Source organism: Fistularia commersonii, chromosome 1 (assembly GCF_037954325.1).
Source record: "Fistularia commersonii isolate RoL2024-O1a breed Wild chromosome 1, RoL_Fcom_v1.0, whole genome shotgun sequence".
Classification (NCBI taxonomy): Eukaryota; Metazoa; Chordata; class Actinopteri; order Syngnathiformes; family Fistulariidae; genus Fistularia; species Fistularia commersonii.
In genome coordinates, this window is record NC_141284.1 from 5924874 (window position 1) to 5946437 (window position 21564).

The window sequence follows — 21564 nt, forward strand, 5'->3', positions numbered from 1 at the left end:
AATTTTTTTGAGATCAAAAATGGCGGCACACAAGTTTTCCTGGAACTTGCGAACTTCTGTTTGTTTTCTTTCAGCTCCAGATGCCAGCCTTGCGTTTCCATGGGAACCGATGCTCCGGCCTCACAAAACACAACCCTAAACCCCCCCCCTCCCTGTCCCCCGTGAGGTTATTTTGGAGACTTTTGCGCAGGAGGAGGAGTCACGCAGCAGAAGGGGGCGGGACAAAGACTCCCTCTATGACACACGTGCAGGAAATACCCATTTCGTACTGACTTCTGATTAAATGTGGCAAATAAAATGAATAAATCTAGGTGTGTTCATTGCGTGTAAAAAAAAAAAAAAAAAAAACGCCGATTTGACCTTTTAGACGGAAACAGCGCGCACCATCATAGGACCACAGGTAACACTTTTATTTCCGATATCGAATTGATAAATTTGCGACAATGGACTTTTACATTTTTTTTTCCCCCGATTACAAGCGAAACGATGCGTCTGAGGTGACGGAACGTCACTTACCGTGTAACAAAGGATGTGTCTCTTACAGTAGAAAAAAAAATATGGCTGTGGGTGATGCAAAGCTGCCAGTCAGTTTTTAAATGGATGCTCGAGAGCAGGAGGACATCCTACTTTTTCCAAGAATTCCTACACCGTGTGTGTACGTGTGTTGCAGCCGCCTTGCTGATGAGTGGAAGCCCGTGGATCAGAGGCCGGGCAGGAGAAAGCAGAAGTGTCCTCCACGTGTGTGTGTGTGTGTGTGACCCACATTCCCAGTTAAAAGCCTATAGGCTTTTCATTTCCTCCTCTCCATTACCGTCGGGTAAACACAAACCCCGGCAGGAATTTCCTGTTATTCCATACGGAGACGGTTAGCATTCGCTAACATAGCGGATTGCTTGGGTTACGGCTAATGTTTCGAGAAACGGCCGCTGTGTTTGCACAGCGTCGGTTTTCACGCCGCGCAGCTGTGCCCTTGAAAGCGCGGCCTCCCCCTCCGACGCAGCATCCGCCCGCCCCACCGAGGACTCGCCAGCTTCGCCTCGGCCCGGCCAGACGACCGCTGCTTTCTGAAAAGGATCATCCCGTGGATCGGACGGCTACGGCCTGATTATAATTGTCCCGCGCTCCGGTTTCCTGTGGGCCCTCGTGCCCGGCCCGGCCCCTGGGTATTTGGGATTTTTTAAAATTTTTTTTTAAGTGTGTATCCTGAAGCTGCAGACTTTTGCAAGCACAAAACCTCAATCGTGACATCATGGCGGAAAACAGGACATTTCTATACTAAAATAGAATAAGAGGTTTAATGTGTCATTGAGACAAATCAGTCATTAGACTGTACCATTGACCAAGTGGCGGGGGGGGGGCTCAAAACTGTAAGGACTGTTGAATACACTTAAACGCCCTTTAATCGTTTTTTTTTTTTTTTCATAATTATTCAAAATATACAATTTGAAAAGCATCACTCATTGGGCTTTTGAAAAAAATACTTTCGATAGCTTAAGATATTTCGTTCACAGAAGAAAAATGTACTTCCTGTCCTTCAAAATTGGAGGAAGCGGTTAGCATACGTGACTGGGTTCTCTCTGTCTCCCCGCCTGGTTAGGTTCTCCATCTTCTCCATCTTCCTCCTGCAGTCCAAAAACAGCCAGTAGTTTCAGCGAAGACTCTAACTTGTCCAATTAGAGGACAAATAGTCTCTTAAATTTACAGGTGACCTGCTAACCCCCGCCTCCCTTGGATCTCCGCCCGCTTCTCAGAGGATCCTCTTTTGTCGATCCCTGCACCGGACCCCGGATCTGCAATCGTAAAAAAAAAAAAAAAATTCCTCACTGCTAAGAAGCTCCACCACTTCAAAGGACCAGATTATCAAAATCCAAATCCCTGAAAATTCTGATTCAGAGAATAAACAACCTTAGATACTTTCCACCCCCCAGAGTATATTTACTGCCCACCTGCATCAGGAGCAATATTACTAATCCGTCCAGAAATATTCTGGAAATAAGATCCCAGACTGCGGATCTGACCCATCAGGAATGTTGTTCTTAATTTCCCCGTTTTTTTTCTTTTTAAATCTTCAAACTTTGAAAAAATTTTATCCAGCAATTGTTGGAGATGAGAGAGATAATTACCGCCTGCCTGAGCCAGCAAATGCGTTCTTTTTATGAAGATGTAATAAATTTGCAGTGAGAAATAATCTTAGAAAATACATTTTTCTGAATGCGCGCACACGCACACACACAATATCAGGGATGTTTTCAAAATATAAAAAATGGCCAATTTTTTAAAATGTATAAGTTCCGATAAAAGGTTAATAATACCCGTTGGGGTCAAGAGTAACTCCGATTTGCAAAGAAATGTAAAATGTAAAAGATAAAATCACATGAAACTCAGGGAATTTGAAAAAAAAAAAAAAAAAAAAAAATTTAAATGTGGGAAATGTATATGTATAATATAACCATATTTGAATCTGGAATAAAATTTAAAGTGCCAGAGGATTGTGCAGGAGGGAGAAGGAGGGTAAAAAGGGGCCCATCTGCTTTCGGCCGGGAAGGTTCTACGGAGGAACGTGCGCGGAAACCCCCGGATCGGACGCAACAGGAGGCGGGGCTTCTCCGAATGTCAACGTTCTTTGCTTTTACTCTTTATAGGACAAATATAACAGACATTATACTATACAGACTGTATACACACCATATGCATCTCAGTAGACAGTTCAGATTATTTCGTGTACACAGGGAGGGAGGGTGGCCTGAGGCGAGGCAATTTAAAAAATATATATCGATATATCAGAGCGTTAAGAGAAAATAAAAATGAAAAAGACAAACATTTTGAAAGTGTCTGTCTGATACTTTTTTTTTTTACCATCGGCGTGTCAGTAAAACCCGGCATTTAGAAAGCAATAAAGCAAGTGAGTAAATTATGCAAGTGGTTAATTTCTGTTTCCATCTGTCATCTCGTAAATATCTTTGCATTTTGTAACATCTGCAACAATGTCCAGTGAAAAGAAAATATCTAAGGGATTAATACTTGTTTTGCGTTTGTCTCTGTACCCACAATGGATCGACAGCATTCTTGGCGTGAAGCACGTGGACGCCGCGGCAAGTGAGGAGCATGAAGACAAGGTTAGGAGGAGAAGGGCTCATAAATAAACATTGTAAAAAAAAAAAAAAAAAAAAAAAAGTATGAAAACACATCGAAAATCAAAATCGCTTTCACGAGACGCACACAAACAAATCTGAATAAAAATAAAACAACTATTGCACAGTGGAGGTAACAGAGGACACGTGGAGGATGGAGGGCGGTGCCAGACTGGGAGAGACCCCATCTAAGCTGCACACAGCTGAGGTCTGAGATCAGGGGGTCAAAGGTCACAGAGAGGCAAACACAGCACGGAGTCAGACGTCAGAATCTGAGTTTGATTTAAAAAGACCAAAATAAAGGCAAACCGGCCCCTTGCTGTTAACTGTGGGTTAATCCGAGTTAGCCCGAACATCTTTTCAAGGCTACTTTCCGTGTGTGTGAAGATCACCCGTCTCCACACACACACATGGAGAACTTGGATTTGAGTTCCCGTCGCCCTGCGGCGAAAAACATGGCTACCGAGTGAAACAGGACTATTAGCTCTAATATTACAATTAATGGTTATTAGCAGCCGATGAGCTACACACAATGCAACATGGTATCAAACTGAATAAATTAAAAACAGCAGCGACAAGTGGGATATTTTTGTCAGGAAAGGGATGCTGGTAGGACAAGCTACTGCCAACCTGCTAGTTAGCAGGTTGCTAGCGATGCCTGGTACAGCAATACAAAGTGCATGTATACGTAAAACACTACTTTCAGTACTTTCAAGTATAATTATCACACAAGGGGTATTTCAATGAAACTAGAAAAACAGCGTTTGTCTCGGTAAAACCACAGCGCCTACACAGGCATCCTGAAGGAAGTTAGCAAAGTAAAATGAGCTGCTATCTACAAGCCTTGTTAAAAAAAACAATACTACCACTTCTTGTTTGTTTCTTTTTTCGGAGGAGTGACATCATCCTCATCCTCTACAGCATTAAACACCCCGCCGTGCAATTTATATTTGATTTAAACCCAAATTGATTTTGCCCCGGCTTTCCATATTGGAACTGGTACACAGAAGCTGGCTAGAAAAGCGCTACCTATCGAGTTTCAAGATTCTCAAGGCCTTTGTTTTCACATCCCAGAGTGCATGGATAAAGAAATAAAGGTGGGAGACTCCTTCAGTATTCATCACGGTTGACATTAAAAGTGCACTATTTTATTAGCAGATCATACATCATATATATAATATACATTTCTAAAAGGAATGCAGGCTAATTCCGACGCCATAAATTAACAAATATGGCACGAGAGCGCCTCATTTCAAATACTGGAAGGTTTCCAGTTTACACGGGTCGCCGTGTCGTCGTTGCGAGCTCTTGTCAAGATGAACGATTTCCGAACCTTCTCGAAACCGTCCGATGCTCAAAGCATTCACCGCGACGCGACAGGGTTTTTCTGCAGACGTTTGTCCCTCAAGGACAAAGTTGGCGGTGCACAGCTTAGAGGCTCCTCGAGTACCGGCACCTCCCCTGCCCTCCTACATGCACACAGTTTCGTAACAGCTACAGCAATATAAGTCGAGGTTCATGACATGTAAACAAATAGAACAAAACGGACAAACAAAAAATGGCAGACGAGATTTCACATTTCCCACCGAGTCACTTGCTGTGTGGCGACATCTGCTCCGGCTCTACTGTCCAATCGGGAGTGGATTCACATTACGAGGATTTTTTTTTTTTTTTTTCACTTTCAGTTCGAAAAAGCGAGATGTGGGGTACCGAATATCTCCCCCGAAAAGAAATAATAGAATAATAAAAATCCAGCCATTCCACAATCGGGGTCACGCCATCGGACACTTCCAGAATGCTGGAAAAGTCACAGCTGTAGTTGGAGATGAGGTCATTTTGTCGCGTGGGTCGGTTCGAAGTCGTCTCATGGCGAAACGTTAGCCGTCAAGGTTGAAAAGCGGATTTGTTGAGGTCGTTTCTTAGTGCGAGATGTTTCCTTTAAGATACGCCTGTATCACGATGTGGGCTTTTACGCCGCACTGCCTCTAGTGGTCAGATACTAGATGACGACTGGGATACGTAGACTTTCTGGTGGGAAAATGGGCCTTCAAAACTTTTCAAAAAGCTTCGCAGGGGTAATGGGTGCTTGAGACTCACATTTGCAAAAACAAAATTAAAAAAAAAAAAAAACGCGACATGACATAGAGGGAGTGAAATGACTCCACTGATCCACCCAAACAGTGGATGCTACTTCAAGTAAAGGGAGCGAGGCGAGTGGTTCAATCCGTGTCTGGGGGTCAAACATGACCTGACACTTTCACATCTTTGCCCGTAGGAGCATCGGGGGGGGATCAGTAGCAAATGACGGCGCACGGCAGCTCCGTCGATCCAGCGAAAACAGTCAAAAACAATGAGCTAACAACCAGATCCGGGATATAAAACATGGGTTAAAAACCTATTTTGTGTTAAAAAACAAAACAGCAACTCTACGGTTGAGAAATGAACCACCTCAGGCCGCGGCACGGCACGGCTTCGCGGTGCCTGGATCTCCTGAAAAATGCCAACGCTGTCAAACATCTCGTTTCCTAGGCATCGTCCCCGCGACTACCAAGGTGGACTTTTCTCGTAAAGCTGCAGAAATCGGAAGATGATCTAGGGAGAAACTTTAACGGGCCCTGGCCGACTACAGAAAAGGACTGGCCTCGGTAAACAGAAACAAGGGCGACTGTGATGGGAGGCGGTGGATTTGACCTCACTTGTAAAAGGACGCGGCCATTAAACTGGCTTCATGTACCGATAACGGCCAAAAAAAAAAAAGAAGTCCTGATCTTCGAATACTATTTATGTCGTGCTTCAGCAGGACTAATCCAAAACCTCCCAAGGTGGTTCCTCTGGATGCCCCGCCTCCGGGTTCAGGTGAAGGACGCTAATGTTTTGCGCTCGAGCCGGAGAGCGGCGCGGTCCTCCCCCCTGCGCTCGGCAAGGAGTGCTGCGGGTCCGGAGGTAGCGACTGTACAGCAGAAGCAAAACCACTGATATCATTTTCACTTCCCGTCCCGGGTCGGGGTTATAGAATATATCTGCTATTTAAAACAAAGCCGTAGTAGGGGAGTCACCGCGCGCCTCCTCACTCCCCTCACTTTACCTCCGCAGCATTAGCTTGCTAGCAAATCCCCTCGGACCTGGATACTAACGGAAACTCCAAGAGAAAAAAAAAAAAACGTGTTGCACGTGTTAAAACGTCAAAAAAAACAAACAAACAAAAAGAATCCCTTTTAAGAAACACCAGAACAGTTCAAGCCTGTCGGGTTTTCCTCACGGCCTGCCTGCCGAAATGGGGGGGGGTCGGGTCAGCACATCGCAGCTATAACGTTGGCTGATGAGCCGATCGCTAGGGCTCATCGATGTCCAGCTGCTATAGTGCATGAACACAGTGCATCAGTGCCTCGTCTTCCGCCGCCTCCTCGTCCTTGCATTTCTGCTCACGTCGACGGGAGTTTTGCACAGTTTTGCCGTCCTGGTTTTAAACCATATTAAAATGCAGGGTTAGCGGTCGGAAATATCCTGGAAGTCCTTTCACTCCTCTCTGCTCTGTTCAGTGACTCCAAAGGAATGTAAATAGTGTGTGTGTGTGTGTGTGTGTGTTTGTGTAGGGAGTCCTGTTTGTGGGAAGATAGTCCGGTTATGTGCTTTGTGTCGGAATTCTGGGATGTCAACCGTGCCGTCAGCTAGCCGGCCTGCCTCTGAGTGCTATCTCTGAGTGACCGGAGGGAGAGCGGAGGGAGTAAAGGTGAAAGGGAAGGGCTCGGTGGCGGATGGGAGGTGGGGTTGGCGAGCGGCGGAGGGCCCGGGGTCATGCGTTGGACATCTCCGCCTTGCTGAGGGCGATGGCCAGCTCCAGGTCCTCCTGCTCCTGCTGCCTGAGGCGCTTCAGCCGCTCGCGCTCGGCCCGCTCGCTCTCCCGCTTCGCCCACTCCAGCTGCTGGGCCTCATTCCCGAACTGGAAGGTGGACGAGAGACAAACAGAGAGAGAGAAGGTGTTGAGGATAAAAACGGCTACGGTTCCGAAGTAAGACCCAGAACACACTTTTTCCCCGAAAAGCACACAGTTCGGGGATCGCAGTTGTAGCCGCGCTTTGTTTCTCATCGCCCAGCAACTATTAGCAGTTCATAATGACGCAATGTGATTATGGCATCGCATCAGTGACGTATCGCTAGCGAAGAATGTATTGATCCAAATAACTTTGACGGAGGGAGCCTCGACCATCTACCGGGCCGTGGACCATTTGGGAGCAAAGAAAGAATAAAGTATTTTAAAACGAAATGTATTTTATTTTCATTATTTTGAGAAAATTGTCACCTCCGCGTGCGCTTCTTGACTCGAAGGGTTTTTCAGTGAGTGCGACAACAAGCTAATCGCTAGCTAAATTAGCTTGCAGACAAATATCACCGGAGAAGTTAATTGAAAAGGGAGAAACGATGAGATGCCAGAGGGGTTTAAGAGCACTGGCGAAAAGGGCGTTAAAAAGAAAATACCTAAAGTTTGACGGGTTTGTCGCAGCAGGTGATTCACATGCGCCCCCACCCAGTCCTCGAAAAATGTGTGTGATGAAAGCGGTCCATGGCGCTAAAAAGTTTGGGAACCACTGCTTTATGGCAAAAAGATATATTTAAAACTTATTTAAATTATTCTGCTAAAGCATGTTCCATATAAATGTGGCTATTTCATAAAGGTGAGTCCGGGGGGAGTGAAAAGTTACTTCCTGTTCTTTAAACGAGGTCAAAGGTCGCTGTGAAGGCTCAGATGGGATCGGTCGCCCTTTGAAAAAAGCTTTGTCGATATTTTGCGATTTCGAAAATCAGTCGCGAATTTGAACATGGACTGAAACATTGCATTCAAACGCTTACCTTGACTTTTTCAGGTCCTGTCGGGTGAGGGGGCGTGACGGGGGGGGGGAGGGATTACAGAACACAACAAGTTAGAAGCCAAGTATCCCTGAACTTGAGGGGGGGACGGGGGGGTGTTGATGGCACGTCAAAGCACAGAACTCACGCACAAAAGAAACACCGGTGCAATGCAATTACCAATTGATTTCTCGTAACGGTTAGAAGCGACTGGAGCGGAGGGGACACACAGACAGACAGACACACCCGAAAGCGGTACCGTTACAGAGGCAGGAAATGGACGGGTTCATTCATTCCGGAAAAAGGTAATCACAGTGGGGCCGGCCGTTATCTGACCATTTTTTTTTTTTTTTTTTTTTTTTTACCATGACCGATCTGCGCTGCCACGTCGGATGTTATTCCGATCGGAGGATAAAGGCCGGCCCCTCTGTTGTTTTCTACGGATGCGCTGATGCGTCCTGGCAGAGGACGTGAGGCATCGGGACGGGATGCGCTGCCGGGCGAGGCGTTAGGTTGGCGGGGAGTAACGCACGCACGCGGCGACAAACACATGCGGTTGGAGAAATGGCGAAGCAGAGATAATCTAAGGCGAAGCAAAGAGGGCCGACACTAAAGGTCGGAGGGGAGCGTTTTCATACGCTGCTGGGCGCACACATAACATGCAGCGTGGAAGCAAAGGGCAGACAGGCAACAGATCTGATGGTTGAGCTGTGATACTGCTGACAGATGTCAGAGCGTGAAGGCGAGGTTAGCGGTGGTGCCAATCCGACTCGATTGGAAGTTACGCCCTGCTGCGCCACGGAGAGGACTTCTTGGTTAACAACATCGCCGTCAACTTCCTGCTGGTGTAAATGTCGCGTTTCTTATAAGTAGTTGACTTTTTTTGGAAAATCGTCACCTTCCCATGTCCACTCTGGACATAGGAATGCGGCTTTTTCGCACGTCTCACATGCCGCTGGTTAATAAAAAGCGGATGCTAGCGATCAGGAGGCGTGATCAGGGGTGGATTGTTAATAAAAGGAGTGAGCTTGTTAATGACAAAGAGGGGACGGCGGTGAGGGCGAGCCCAGATGTGCCATTTTCCCCTGGGATTTTTTTATTTTAACTGCATATTAAAATGAAGAAGGAGCTGTGTTATGCAAGTCTGCCGCTCAGCCTCAGGATGGAGGCCTGGGCTTAAAACAATCTGACCATCACAGCGACCACAACGCGGCTGACGGCGCTGGACGCTTCACGCAAAGCTGCTGTTTCGGAAATCAGAACACTTGACAGTATCACCCGTCTCAACTTACAGAACTGACGCCTGCAAAACCCAAGGTAGAATTGTTAGGGGCTTTACTTGATGCTGAGGATGGGGCAAACGGGTCTTTGCCACTGAACGGGTCTCCCAGGGCCTTTTTACTCTGAAACGGGTCGATGGCCTCCCTGCCAAAGGGCTGGAAGGGGTCGCAAGGTTTGGAAGGTTCAGTCGTACCAGACATACTCACTGGGGTGCTCTTACCTGGACACAAAAGACAGGAACATGCATCATTAGGGGGTATAATAAATACATGAACAAATGAAGTTTTTCAATATACAGTTCTCTCTAATGTTAATGTAACCCTGACTCCTCTGCTGCTTCCTCGGGGTCCACCTCCTGGATCTCCTCTACATTCTGTTCCCCCTCGGATCCCTTTGTAGCACTCGTCGGAGCCGGTGTACCTCAAGGCTCCATCATGGGGCCCGTTCTTTTTTATTTATTTTTCTCTCTATACCTATACTCTGCATTTCTCAATACTAACTACGGTGAAACCTGGTCTTACAAGTGCATAAATGTACACATTTCCAGAATATAAGCTGTCGCACAATGGATTTTTTTGCTCTGTGATACAAGCCAACAAGCGAGTGGGATGAGTGTTTAACAAAGACATGGCCGCCTCTGTCTATGACATGGGATTTAAAAACAGTCGGATGTACCGCCCACCACTAGGTAGCCCAGCAAAAATCATGGAAAAAAATAAGGGAGGTGTGTTTGTTGCCAACTTGACCATGAAGAGATGGAGAAGGTGTTGTTGGTACATATTTACGGGGATTTGGCATTAATGAGGCCTCAGGAGTCATTCAAAGCAGGTCCGGGATGGTTTGATCATTTTTAAAAAACGACCAGCATTCATTCTGTAGATAAATTAAGCTTAGCATTAAAGTGTAGCACGGTTTGCTAGTAAAATTTATCAATACATTGTAGCATTGGGCGTGTAGCTCCAAAAGTAAGTTCAACAAAAGAGTAGGAAATGATTTTTTCCTGATCTTTTCTGCTGCCGTATGCATTTTTACATGTTCTTTAAGGTAAATGCACTTCATAAAAAAAAGTGCATTTTATTCTATTCTCTTTTAGATAAGATAAAAATACTTTTGATCCCCATTGGGAAAATTCGGGGGTTTTGTTATTTTTCTTAATTATTTTATGTGCAGTAGTTGTTATTTATAAAGTAAATTTTTCTTATTAAAAAAACATGGAACAAAACACGGGCAGCTGGAACTGCATTTCAAACCATTTGAACGGGGAAACTGAATTTGATCTACGAGCAAATTGAGACACGAGAGCTGGGAACAAATTAAACGCCAAGTCAAGGTATTACTGTATTTACAGGCCATACGTCTGGACTTCTGGACCTCGACGTCAGGATAGATCTATTCCTGCTCCTGGAATAGAGCAACATGACACGGCTGCGTGAAAATACTTCATAAGCTCTGGCGTTTAGCTTTAACTATCTTTCGTTGAAAACTCGGGAAGTGACGAAGCACTCTGAGTTCTCCCTTTCAGAATCCGCTGATGCGGCGCGACCACTTCGGCGGCCTCTCGTGCTCAAAAAGCAATCCTCAGACTTCTTACCTCAACCTCTGAAGAAACCACACCTCTCTCAGGGGGGTTACAGTCTTTTTCCTGTCCCTTCTGTAAAGCAGCAAGGGAATGGGAATCTAAAACATCTCACGTGACTACTCTTCTTCCATCTCACTAAAATTTCAAATAATTCATTTTGCTTTCTGCTTCATTCTGTGTGGGGGGGCCCTGTTCTATGTCGTCATTGACTTGCGGTGTTTCGACTTTACGGCGCCAATCCCATAAATAATTTTTAAAAAATTGATTGTGATTTCAGGCTGCGAGACATAAAAATCAAGCATTGTGTTGCGCTAGTTGGCAGAGGTGGCTCGCGTTTTGGGTACCGGGTGCTTTGTTTACATCTACTCTCTCATTTTTATGCTAATTTTTTACGAGTTTCATCATTGTCTTTTTCCAGTGCAATCGTGTTCCTCTTTTCATTTTCCAACGGCTTAGATCTGTTTCTTGATGCGTACATATGACTTTGTGTTGAATAACAGACTCATGCTGTAGTAGTTCCGCCTTACGTCGGCCTGTGGGAACAGATCTCAGACGTAACTCGAGGACCCCTAATTTTCACTCGACTGCCAATTGAAAATGTATAAATCTTGTAATTTTTGCAACAGACTGATTTTTGTTGACCACCACGAACAGCAACCATCTTAGACTTAGATGGACTTTACTATCATTCTGTATGTGCCAGGTGTGTACAGAACAAAATTTCGTTTGCATTGGCATTGTTTTTACAGTATCTGGAAACAAGTCACTGTAAAGTGCAGGTTTTTTTGTTTTTCTAAAGGATGGATTTTTACATCGATAGCAACTTGAGTCAATTAAAACACGGAGCGCGAGGTCTGATTGTATTCGTTCTGTCGACTGAAAGTCGTAAGAAGTCATTTCTGACGCTCACGGTTTAACCCACAAGGTTTTTTTTTTTTTAACATCAAAGTTACAGTTCAGAACCCACAGAGTTTCCACAGTCACACACCGTGGACCAAAACAAAACACATACGCTGCTTCTTGCTAACAAAAAGGCCTTCAAAACTGCTGGAGAAGGGACGAGCGAGGCCATTGTACAAAGTGATATACGCGAAGGTAACGGTTTTTTGTGCCAGTCAGTCGGTTAGGTTAATGCGTGCATCGCCAACTGTGGGGTTCACCTTTGTTCCAAGGAAGAAAAAAAAAAAAAAAAGACCTAAAATAGCAAAAAACATCTTATATGTGCATGTGAAACCGCTCCGTTTTCAAAGTAAGAAAAACAGTTTCATTATTAAAGTTGCTACAGATGACTCCTTAACGAATTTCAACCACCTTCTGCATCTCCCTTTCCTGAATGCGAACACACATTTATGCCGCGTTGGGGAGGATCGAGCCTCGCCGTGATGTTCGATACCACATCGGGCTGAACGTCCTGACCGGGGGGTTTATCTTCATTTACATTTTCACCAAAGTCGAAGCTCGGACGAAGACAAAATCTGACAGAGTATCAAATTCTATTTTTCCTGTGTGGAACATTGATCGGACGACGTCTGATAAATAATAAATGCAAACGAAAATCATCTGCTTTACCAGCTTTGGTTGAACGTCATCCAAGAGGCGAATCTTAAATTTATTTTATTTGAATATTCCCTCCTCAGCGGGCCACGCAGAAACACGGCTGCTCGAGACCCAGCCTGACTATGATGATAATTCGCCGTGGGAAAGTTAAAACATGTTCCAGAGGGCTCGCTTAGGTGTCAAGCCGCAGTCGCACAAACAACACTTGCAATAATACTTTTTTAAAGTGATCACCAAGTCACTTCTCACCGCACGCCGCCCGGCAATCACTTTTTTTTCCTCTTTCTGTAAAACGGCGCAATCGCACACACCCACAGACATGCTCCAGAAACTGTAAACACGGGCTCTGCATCCTGCATTAGAGAATATTCCCAGACACTAATAGCATTTTTTTTTCCTCTTTTTTTGTGTTTTAACATCTGCCTTTTATTTAAAAAGAGGCAACCTGAAGGGTCGAACCTGGTGAAAACACACAAAGCTGTAAATTCACAACAATCTTGATGCAGCCTTCAGCTATCTGATACTATCTACTATAACTGCATGAAGTAGCGAGGGTGACAAGACTGTGTGTGTGTGTGTGTGTGTGTGTGTGTGCGGTTCAAAAAAGGTCAGGCTGCACATTGCATGCAGCAGATGGATGCCACCCTCTGTTTTCTGCTTTCCTGGCCCCTCTCTCTCTCTCACACACACACAAACACACATACGCACGTACACACATGCGCACGGATTAAGAGAGAGGAAGCACGATTGGGGTGTGTCTGCAAACCGCAGGCCCGGGCAAACCGCAGAAGCTTACAACATCTACACATGTGCCTTCCCGTAAACAACGGTGCAGTACATCTACCATCGAAAAAAACAAAATAACAAAAAACGGCAAGTGCCATGTTCTTCTCAGGGTCGCCGCGGTGCTGATGATGCCAGAATGAAGTGCCCGGGGAGAGGGCTTTGGGAGTCCAGGAATCCTGAATTGCTGCGGAACACGGCCAGGAGCACCGGGGAACTGGGAAAACTCGGGGCTCGTTCATTGATTCCCCCTAGACAATCGCTGAGTCAGCTACCTTCAGCCGATAATGTAACAGAAGCAGCGTGGGAGGATGCTGGAGGTCTCGCTCAAGACCCCCCCAGGTGGTCCCAGGAAGTAGACTGATACTACGTGATATAGCTTTGAGAAAAAGTGTTGTGAGACGCCGGGCGGTCGATGCAAGGTGCCTCGCCCGGCTGCTTTCATAGGACGAGAAAAGTTATTTTCAATTCCTGCACAAATGGGAAGCGTCGTGTAAGGGACGGACAGATGGATGGGCCCCGCATTTTTTATTTATTTTTTTAATCATCTAACCAGGCGCACATGATTGGGGTCATTTAACGGCGCTTTATGGACTCCCCTTGCTGAGGAATCCCTCATCGGACATCGCCTGACGCTCGTCTGTCGAACCGACGTTCTGGTTTCTCTGACCTGCAGGTGCGGGTTCAGAATCGAGCAAACTCTGGCAAGGTCGGACTACAGCGTTCATTTTTGAAAAACGTTGAGGGTGAGGGGTTGAGATGTAGCGCTTTGATTTGCACACCGCCGTCTTCCTGTTCACGCTCTCTCTGTATCGGGCTTGGACCACACCCAACTTGCATATGGGTTTGAACAGCACAAAAAAAAAGTACATGCACGTTATAAGAGTGCACGGAAGTGATTTTTGAAACAAACAAATAGAACCTCCCCCTTTTCTGTTAACGGTTCTACTCCAGTACACAAGTTACTGCAGAGGCTCTGCACCGCTACACCATTGGCCACTTCTGATTTGTTTAAAAGATTCTGCTTTTCTTTCCTCTGACCCCAGAGCGCACAACCACATTTACGACGAATTGGTCGCAAAGAAATAACCACCAGTAAAACACAAATAGTAGGTGGGAAAAAAAAAAAATCTGTGTGTGGGTGGGGTGGGGGTACAAGTGCCGGTTAGCCCACGGGGTTTTTCGCTTGGCGTTGCACTTTAGCACCCTCGGACCTGTCTGTCTCAAGACGACGAACTCGAATTTATTCCAAATTTATCGCTATCAATGAGGCACAAAATGGGATTTGCGCTATTTCCAGATGTGCAGGGTCTCTCAAGGGAGGGAAGGGGGAGGTAACGGGAAGCTCGAGACGAAGAGGAAAACGGACAATGGCGCCAACGGGCACGGTTTGATGGAAGAGGTTGACGTTACCATGATTTCAAACCAGAAACACCAAGTTTTAGCGGTAATGCGGTGTATTTCGAAGCCCCGCAGCTGTGAGTGGTGTTCATTTTCTCCGATCTGGGTCACACAGGTGGTTTTTCACATCCTTAACATTGCAGGAACTCACTCGGTGAACTGATTTTGATCTATCACACGTGACGAGAACCTCAATTCTGTTTTTCGCCCAACATCAGAAAACAAACATGAGAAATTTTTATACCTGAGATAAACCACTGCACCCAGCCCAAAACGCACACCATTGTAAGACAGTGACTAACTGATATTCTGAGGTTTCTCTGTTTCATGAGTTCAAAGGTTCAAAAAAGAACACATGCAAAACAAAACATCGTGGAACTGTGTTTCGTTTGCACGGTCGGGGGCAATCCCGCAGGCCAGTTCACATCAGACCCCATCCTTCCATGCTACACTTTTTGCGTGACAGGACGGTCAGGCCGTGTGAAAACTAAAACTGAAGTCGTTATCGAAACGCCATCCGCCGGCCCACCGCTGCCCAAGTTTTCTGACACACTGGCAGTGTTTCTGCTGATAGTGTCCGGATTAAACTGAGTTTGGAGGCATCGGGCCCTGAGCACGACAACATAATTTAAACCCTGGGTCCATGATTTCGGTCTCTAAGTCTTCCTCAGGTGAAAGAAAGGACGGAGCTCAGCTGGTATCTTCAGCCCGCTCCACACTGTAGGAACTTTTTTGGGAACTCAGCCATGTTTTAGTCCAAATGTTTTTTTTTTCCCATTCGCCAAGGGCAGATTTGTCTCTAGGGATCTGGCGCTGCCTAGCTTGCTTGTGCATTCCACCTTTTTCGAAGAACACACGCGTCTACATTATACATTAAATTTCTGACCCGGACATTCCTTACCTTTTTTCTTTGTTCTGCTGTAGTTATTTTCTCATTCTGAGGCAAATGGCAGCCTCCTTTATTTGAATGCCAGTTTGCGTCTCGTGCCGACAGCTCAAGAAAAAGACCGGAACGTGAATCAAATGCCTGGCATCAACGCTTGGACCTTTGAAATGCGAAATTCCCCCGCTGACAAACCGATCAGTGCTGTTTGGATCACACTGCTGCGATATATATGTTTATATATGAAAAGAAGCTAAAATCAAACTAATGCACAAACCTACCGTATTTTCTGCACTATAAGGCGCACCGAAAAGCCTTTAAGGTCCTAAAAAACCGGCAGTGAGCCTTATAATCCAGTGCGCCTTATATATGGATCAATATTGAGCCGCAAGAGGTCTTGCAACTACGGGAAGCAGCCGCCGAGTCCATTTTCTCTTGTAGAAGAAGTAGCGCACGGTGCATGCTGGGATATATGACAGTTCGAAGCATGCATTTTAATTTCCATTCGTGTGTGTGTGTAAAGACCCTAAATCAGCTCCTTTCAAGAGACGCGCTTACGACGCGGAGTTAGAACTCGAGGCTATCGGTCACGCAGTAGAACGTGGGAATAGAGCAGCACCGAGAGAATTCAATATAAACGAATCAATGGTGCGGAAGTGGCGGAAGCGACAAGATGACCTGCGCCAAGTAAAGAAGACTAATCAGAGTTTCCGAGGCAACAAAACGAGATGGATTCAGTTAGAGGACAAACACGCGAACTTAACATCAATAAATTTTCAGGCGGTCCTTCTTGGCGCTTTCTTTTTATGAAATGCTTTGAACTGTGACAAATTGAGTTGGAAATACATTGTCTTCAACAAAAGCGGCGCAAATACCGGTAAAAGCTACCGATATGTACGGTACCGTATTGTGAATGCACTAACTTGTTTTGTGAGTGAACGGAGTTGTCAGAACGTTGGTTTGTATTCTATTAATAAAGTTTGACTGATTTATCTGACTGCTTTGTTGACATTCCCCTTCAGCGCAGCTCCATTCAATGGACGCATAACGCAACCCAAGCCACTACTGTAGCTTCTATTATATGCGCATTGTAATGTGGTGCGCCTTATAAATGATTTTTTTTTTTAAATAGCCATTCATTGAAGGTGCGCCTTACAGGACTGTCTCATAAAATTAAAATATCGTGATAAAGTTCTTTATCTTCTGTAATGCAATTGAAAAAAACAAAAATTACTTTTTCATGATGTTCTAATATTTTGAGATAAGATTTTTGAGTTTTCTTAAGATGTAAGCCATAATCAGCAATATTAAAATAATAAAAGGCTTACAATATTTCAGTTGATTTGTAATGAATCCAGAATATATGACATTTTTGTATAGTGCGGAAAATACAGTACTCTGACCACTTCCTTTCTCCTCTCATCTGCAGAAACTATACCAACGCAACTCTCGAATCTAAACTGTATTTTTAGATTTGCGTGCACACGCCGGCCTCCATGTTAAGTACGACCCCGGCGTGTCCTGACACTCACCGCTAGGCGGCTTGGGTCTTGGGGGGACACTTTTTTTCGGCGGGAGAGCTGGCGTGTCATTCTTCCTTCCGAATGGGTCGTCTGCGAACACAGACTGGAGAGAGAGAACAAGGTAAAAAAATAAATAAATAAGAAAGACCGAGGGGAAGGGGAAGACTATGTGGTTTATATTGGCGCTACAAGGAAATAGCTTTGCGCGCTGTCTAGAGCAGAGTGGGTGTTGCTAGTCGATACGTAACAAGCTGAGGTCGTATATATGATCCAATCGCGCAAAGTGTTTTACTTCGTAAGGCTGCGGTACCTTTTGGTAGTCCGGGAGCCAGCTGGCCCGGCCTTCAAAGGGGTCCCTGGGCTTCGACATGTGGCTGAAGTCGGCGAATCCGGCGGAGCTGCCGCCGCTGCTGCCGCTGCCGCCACTACCGACGCTGCCGCCGCTTCCGCCGCCGCCAAAGGAGCTGCTGCCGAACGGATCCAGCGTGCCAAACAAGTCTAGGACGAACATCAGAATTACAATAAAGGTAGTACTTCTGTGTTGACGATTATTCGTTCATTCATTCTCTTGACTGCTGATTCTGTGATTGGGGTCACAGCGGGGCTGGGGGGCATTCACTTTCTCATTCACACGGCTGTATTTCAATTGAACTACTTTTTGGACTACTGAAGGAACAAGGAGAACGCGGAAGAAACTCGCGGAGCCCCAGGGAGGACATACAAACTCCGGCCAAAAAAGTACCCCAGTCAGAATTGAACCGGGAATTAAAGTGAAAAATCTCGGCCTCAAACAACAATCGGCGTTCCCGGGAGGTGGCTGAGCGGTGACATGGCTAATTTTCAGGCATGGAACAGGGTAGCGGGTGACAAACCGGTTTTATTTGAATTATCACCGCCTCACCCGTTCAGCAAGAGACCTGATATTTCAGCCAGACTTATCAATCACAAAATGAAAAGGTGCTGCGTAATGAGCATCGGTTATTTGGACACCGCCTCCCCCGAAACCAGGTTTCTGGCCTTCGCCTGGGCCAAAGGGCAGCTGCAACATGGCGGCGCTCGCGAGTCCTTCTCTGACGAGCGACAAGGTTAATGTGAGACTCCAAATAAAATGAGCGCGACGGTTTATCCAGAGTTTGCCGGTCGCAATAAAACGTCAATCAAGGTTACAGAGAACGTCGATATGTTCGGGTTTCCGGGTGGATACAGTTGAAGGCTCTCAACACAGGTGAGGGGTTTTTAAACTATGACTCCAGAAAGTCCTGACGAGTCCACACACACACACACACACACACACACACACGGGGGTACGGAGTTGAAATCCTACCGGGCCCTTTGGTCTTTGGGTTGCCTGAAGAGAACGGGTCAGTGTTCGCGAAGTGGCCAGTTTGCTGCTGCAGGCAGGAACAACGTTTTAATATAAATATAGAAGTCCTTGACGACGGTGTCTGTCGTCACAGCAGCACCGTACCTTGGAAGGCAGAGTGGCACTTTTGCTGAAGGGGTCCGGTGTGGAGAAAGGGTCAATCTTCGTCGTTTTCTTGAAGAAGTCTTCCGACGAGGCCTTGAAGGGATCGGCCTCCTTGAATGGGTCGCCCCCGAAGGGATCTGTGGAAGGGCGCGTCGAGAGCATAAGCGGGTGAACGGAGGATTCTGACGGGAGACGGATGATTTATTTTTCAATTTGGGTTGAGAAATATAAGGGAAAGTATCACAGCGGTAAAAAGAGAGAGGGAATCCCACTTAAGTGGTCCACCTTGCAGATGAACAGGGCTTCTTTTTTCGGATTGAATCTCCCCCAATTGACTGATTCTATTTGTTCGAGTTTGCGCGAGCAAATCGACAAAATCTGGACGCCGAGCCGAGAACTGTCTATAACAGGGGTGTCAAACTCATTTCTCATCGCGGGCCACATACAGCCTAGGTAGATGTCAAGTGGGCCGGACCATTAAAATAATGTCAACAATGAATAACCAAAATATCATGCCATTCCTCTGTTTTGGTGTAAAGAAGTACAAGGACATTAGAAAATCTTGGAATTCAATGACCAATCCTTTAACAAAACATTTCATGAAACATCTCATATTTCCTTAGACAAAAGTGCAATTTACTTCTATCGTCACATGTATGCATTGCAATCATGTGATCATGCGATCCCGCCGATCGTACAAAGGCACAAAACTTTAACAAATAATTGGTACTGAAAAATATGGTAATGCAGTTTAAGATTAAATGAGACTTATAAAGAAAGGGATTTTTAAACCATTTACACATGTGCATATAAAATCTAAATTGAATCCCTGCCTACACCCTCCAAACTAAAAAGGGTGCCATTAAATGTGTAAGGATTGGAGTATTCACCTGTCCTGTAAATGTGTAAACTTCATCCATGAAACATGCATACACATACAATACATACTGAAAACGCATGGAGTTGCATGAACAGTAGAATTCCATCATACTCGTTTGTAGTGAAGCTGGTGACTAACATTAAATTGCACATATTCGCTAGCAATAAGCTAGCTGGCTTTTACCGCTGCTTCACTGATTTCTCGGCTATGAGTGAAAGTGGACCGCTGTTTCCTCGGCAATTCGTCGATCTTATCTTTTCTCAGTTGTCTTTGCAAGCTGCCATATTTTTCGCTCTGATGAGTCTCGTAGTGGTGCCGTATATTATATTTGTTAAATACCGAAACTTGTTGCAAACATGCTAAGCTCAAAGGTTTTGTTTTGGTAACGACATTTTAGCTGGTGAGGGAGTGGCGCGGAGGTGGAGAACAGGGTAGAAACAACGTCATAACAAGCAGCAGGTGGTACAACGTCTGCTGATTGGTCCGTCTCAGTGATGCAGATTGTCGTCTACTATGACCATAAATAGTGCGCTCCCTAGCGGAAAATCCACGAATTGCATTTAATTAAAAAAAAAAAAATCCTTCTCTTTTATGCTTTTTTTCACTTTCAAATTATCCTGCGGACCTGGTCGAATCCCCTTGCGGGCTGGTTCCGGCCCGCGGGCCGTACGTTTGACACCCCTGGTCTATAACCTTAATATATCCTCATCTATTAGCTACGCGCGAGCGCAAGGGGTCCACACCGACCAGTTATTCATATTTACGATACTTTGAGTGCCCGAAACCCCACACCCTGCCTCAAGGGAGGATAAATCGACGTGATTAAAATCAGGTTTCCCCTTCGTCTTTTCTTTATCTGTTTCGACATATTCCGATTCTCCAAAGGTTTCTATTTCACATTTGAATAATCGTGAACCGATTTTTACACCGGGAGAGGCTTGGCCGAAACATGGACGTCACTTCCAATTTTCACAATTTGTCAGCCGATATCTAAGAATTGGACTGGAAGGACAACGTGACTGTCAGGAACCCCTGGATACTGGTTCTTCAGGGGAGACTGGGAATGAAAATCGTGAAAGCATGGACGAACCCCCGGCTCCACCGAAAACCGGATCCAGTTAACAGTCTTGGCCAGAATGAATCTCTGTCTAACGTCAGCTGACAGAGATTCTAGTTCAAAGCCTTCAATTTGGATTAGCATAGCAAGCTAAAAACATTATTGGCGTTCGCTAACAAACACAGTTGCCATGGAAAGAATAATTTCACTGAAAGCAAAATATCGGTTAATCCCCTTCCCTCATGTTATGTTTGAAATAAACCTCTGATCGGACAGAGGTTAAAAACGGCGACGCAGCACTGTAGCGGTTTCATTTTTCAGAGGTTATTCGGCGAACTTAGTAAAAAAAGAGTGTTTGTCCGGTGCAGATGGCGGAGATGATAAACTAATGGCAGCCTGGATGGCTGAAGTGCGCCCACGTTAGCGATTTGCTAATTGAGCACCAAAAACTATTTGGCGGCAGAGCAGCCGGCAAATAGGGGATTACGGTAAGAGGTGACGGAGGAGGTCAGATATTCACAACCTTCCCCCCTCCCCCGCTTGGCAGCCAACATCAGCTACTAGTCTTTTGTTTTTCTACATTGCAGATTAAATGATTTCTGCTAAAATGGGTGGGATGGTGGGGGCAGGTGAGGGAGCCTGCATTCCTTCGGGGCCCTGACCGATATGCGATCTTTGAAAAAAAAAAGATGCCGATGCTGATTTCCACAGATGTAAATTTTGACAAAACAAACAAAAAAAAAAAAATGAAAGGAAACTGCAGCTTCGAAGCTGAGCCCCAACACTTGATGAAGAAGTGAAACTTCACAATATCGCTGTGTGTGTGTGTGTGTGTGTGGGGGGGGGTGCTGCTGAGCACACGCCCTTTCTCAGATATCTTATATGGTTTGAGCTATGCCCCCCCCCCCCATTAGTTGCTCTATTTTTTGGCAAATATACTTTTATGACTTATTGACATTTAACATGTCTGAATCGCGCAGATCATGTGTGTGTGTGTATGAGTTTATTTGTTTGTGTGTGTGTTTGTGAGATCGGTAACCCCCCGTGCAGGAGGGGCTCCTGCACTTTGAGCTCCACTTTGCGGCAGCAGATTTCTTTCTTTCTTTTTATTTTTTTCTTGTCTAAATTTACATCAATGCAGCGGATGCATTGAGACACTCTTTCTTTTCTTTTTTT

At 45.5% G+C, this 21564-nt stretch overlaps 1 protein-coding gene across 2 annotated transcripts in view; it reads right to left on the bottom strand.

Annotated features, from left to right (window-relative positions):
* Positions 1–2611: 2611 nt before the first annotated feature.
* The window catches only part of eps15l1a (epidermal growth factor receptor pathway substrate 15-like 1a), a 56811-nt gene continuing 37858 nt past the window's right edge, over positions 2612–21564 (bottom strand). For both annotated transcript variants that reach the window (XM_086146040.1, XM_086146033.1), the window contains 7 exons: positions 18452–18588; positions 18308–18374; positions 17294–17481; positions 16993–17086; positions 9316–9477; positions 7980–7996; positions 2612–7071 (listed from right to left, as the gene is read on the bottom strand). In XM_086146040.1, coding sequence (XP_086002166.1) covers positions 6925–7071; positions 7980–7996; positions 9316–9477; positions 16993–17086; positions 17294–17481; positions 18308–18374; positions 18452–18588 — 812 coding nt within the window. In that variant the 3' untranslated portion in view covers positions 2612–6924. The remainder of the gene's footprint in view (positions 7072–7979; positions 7997–9315; positions 9478–16992; positions 17087–17293; positions 17482–18307; positions 18375–18451; positions 18589–21564) is intronic.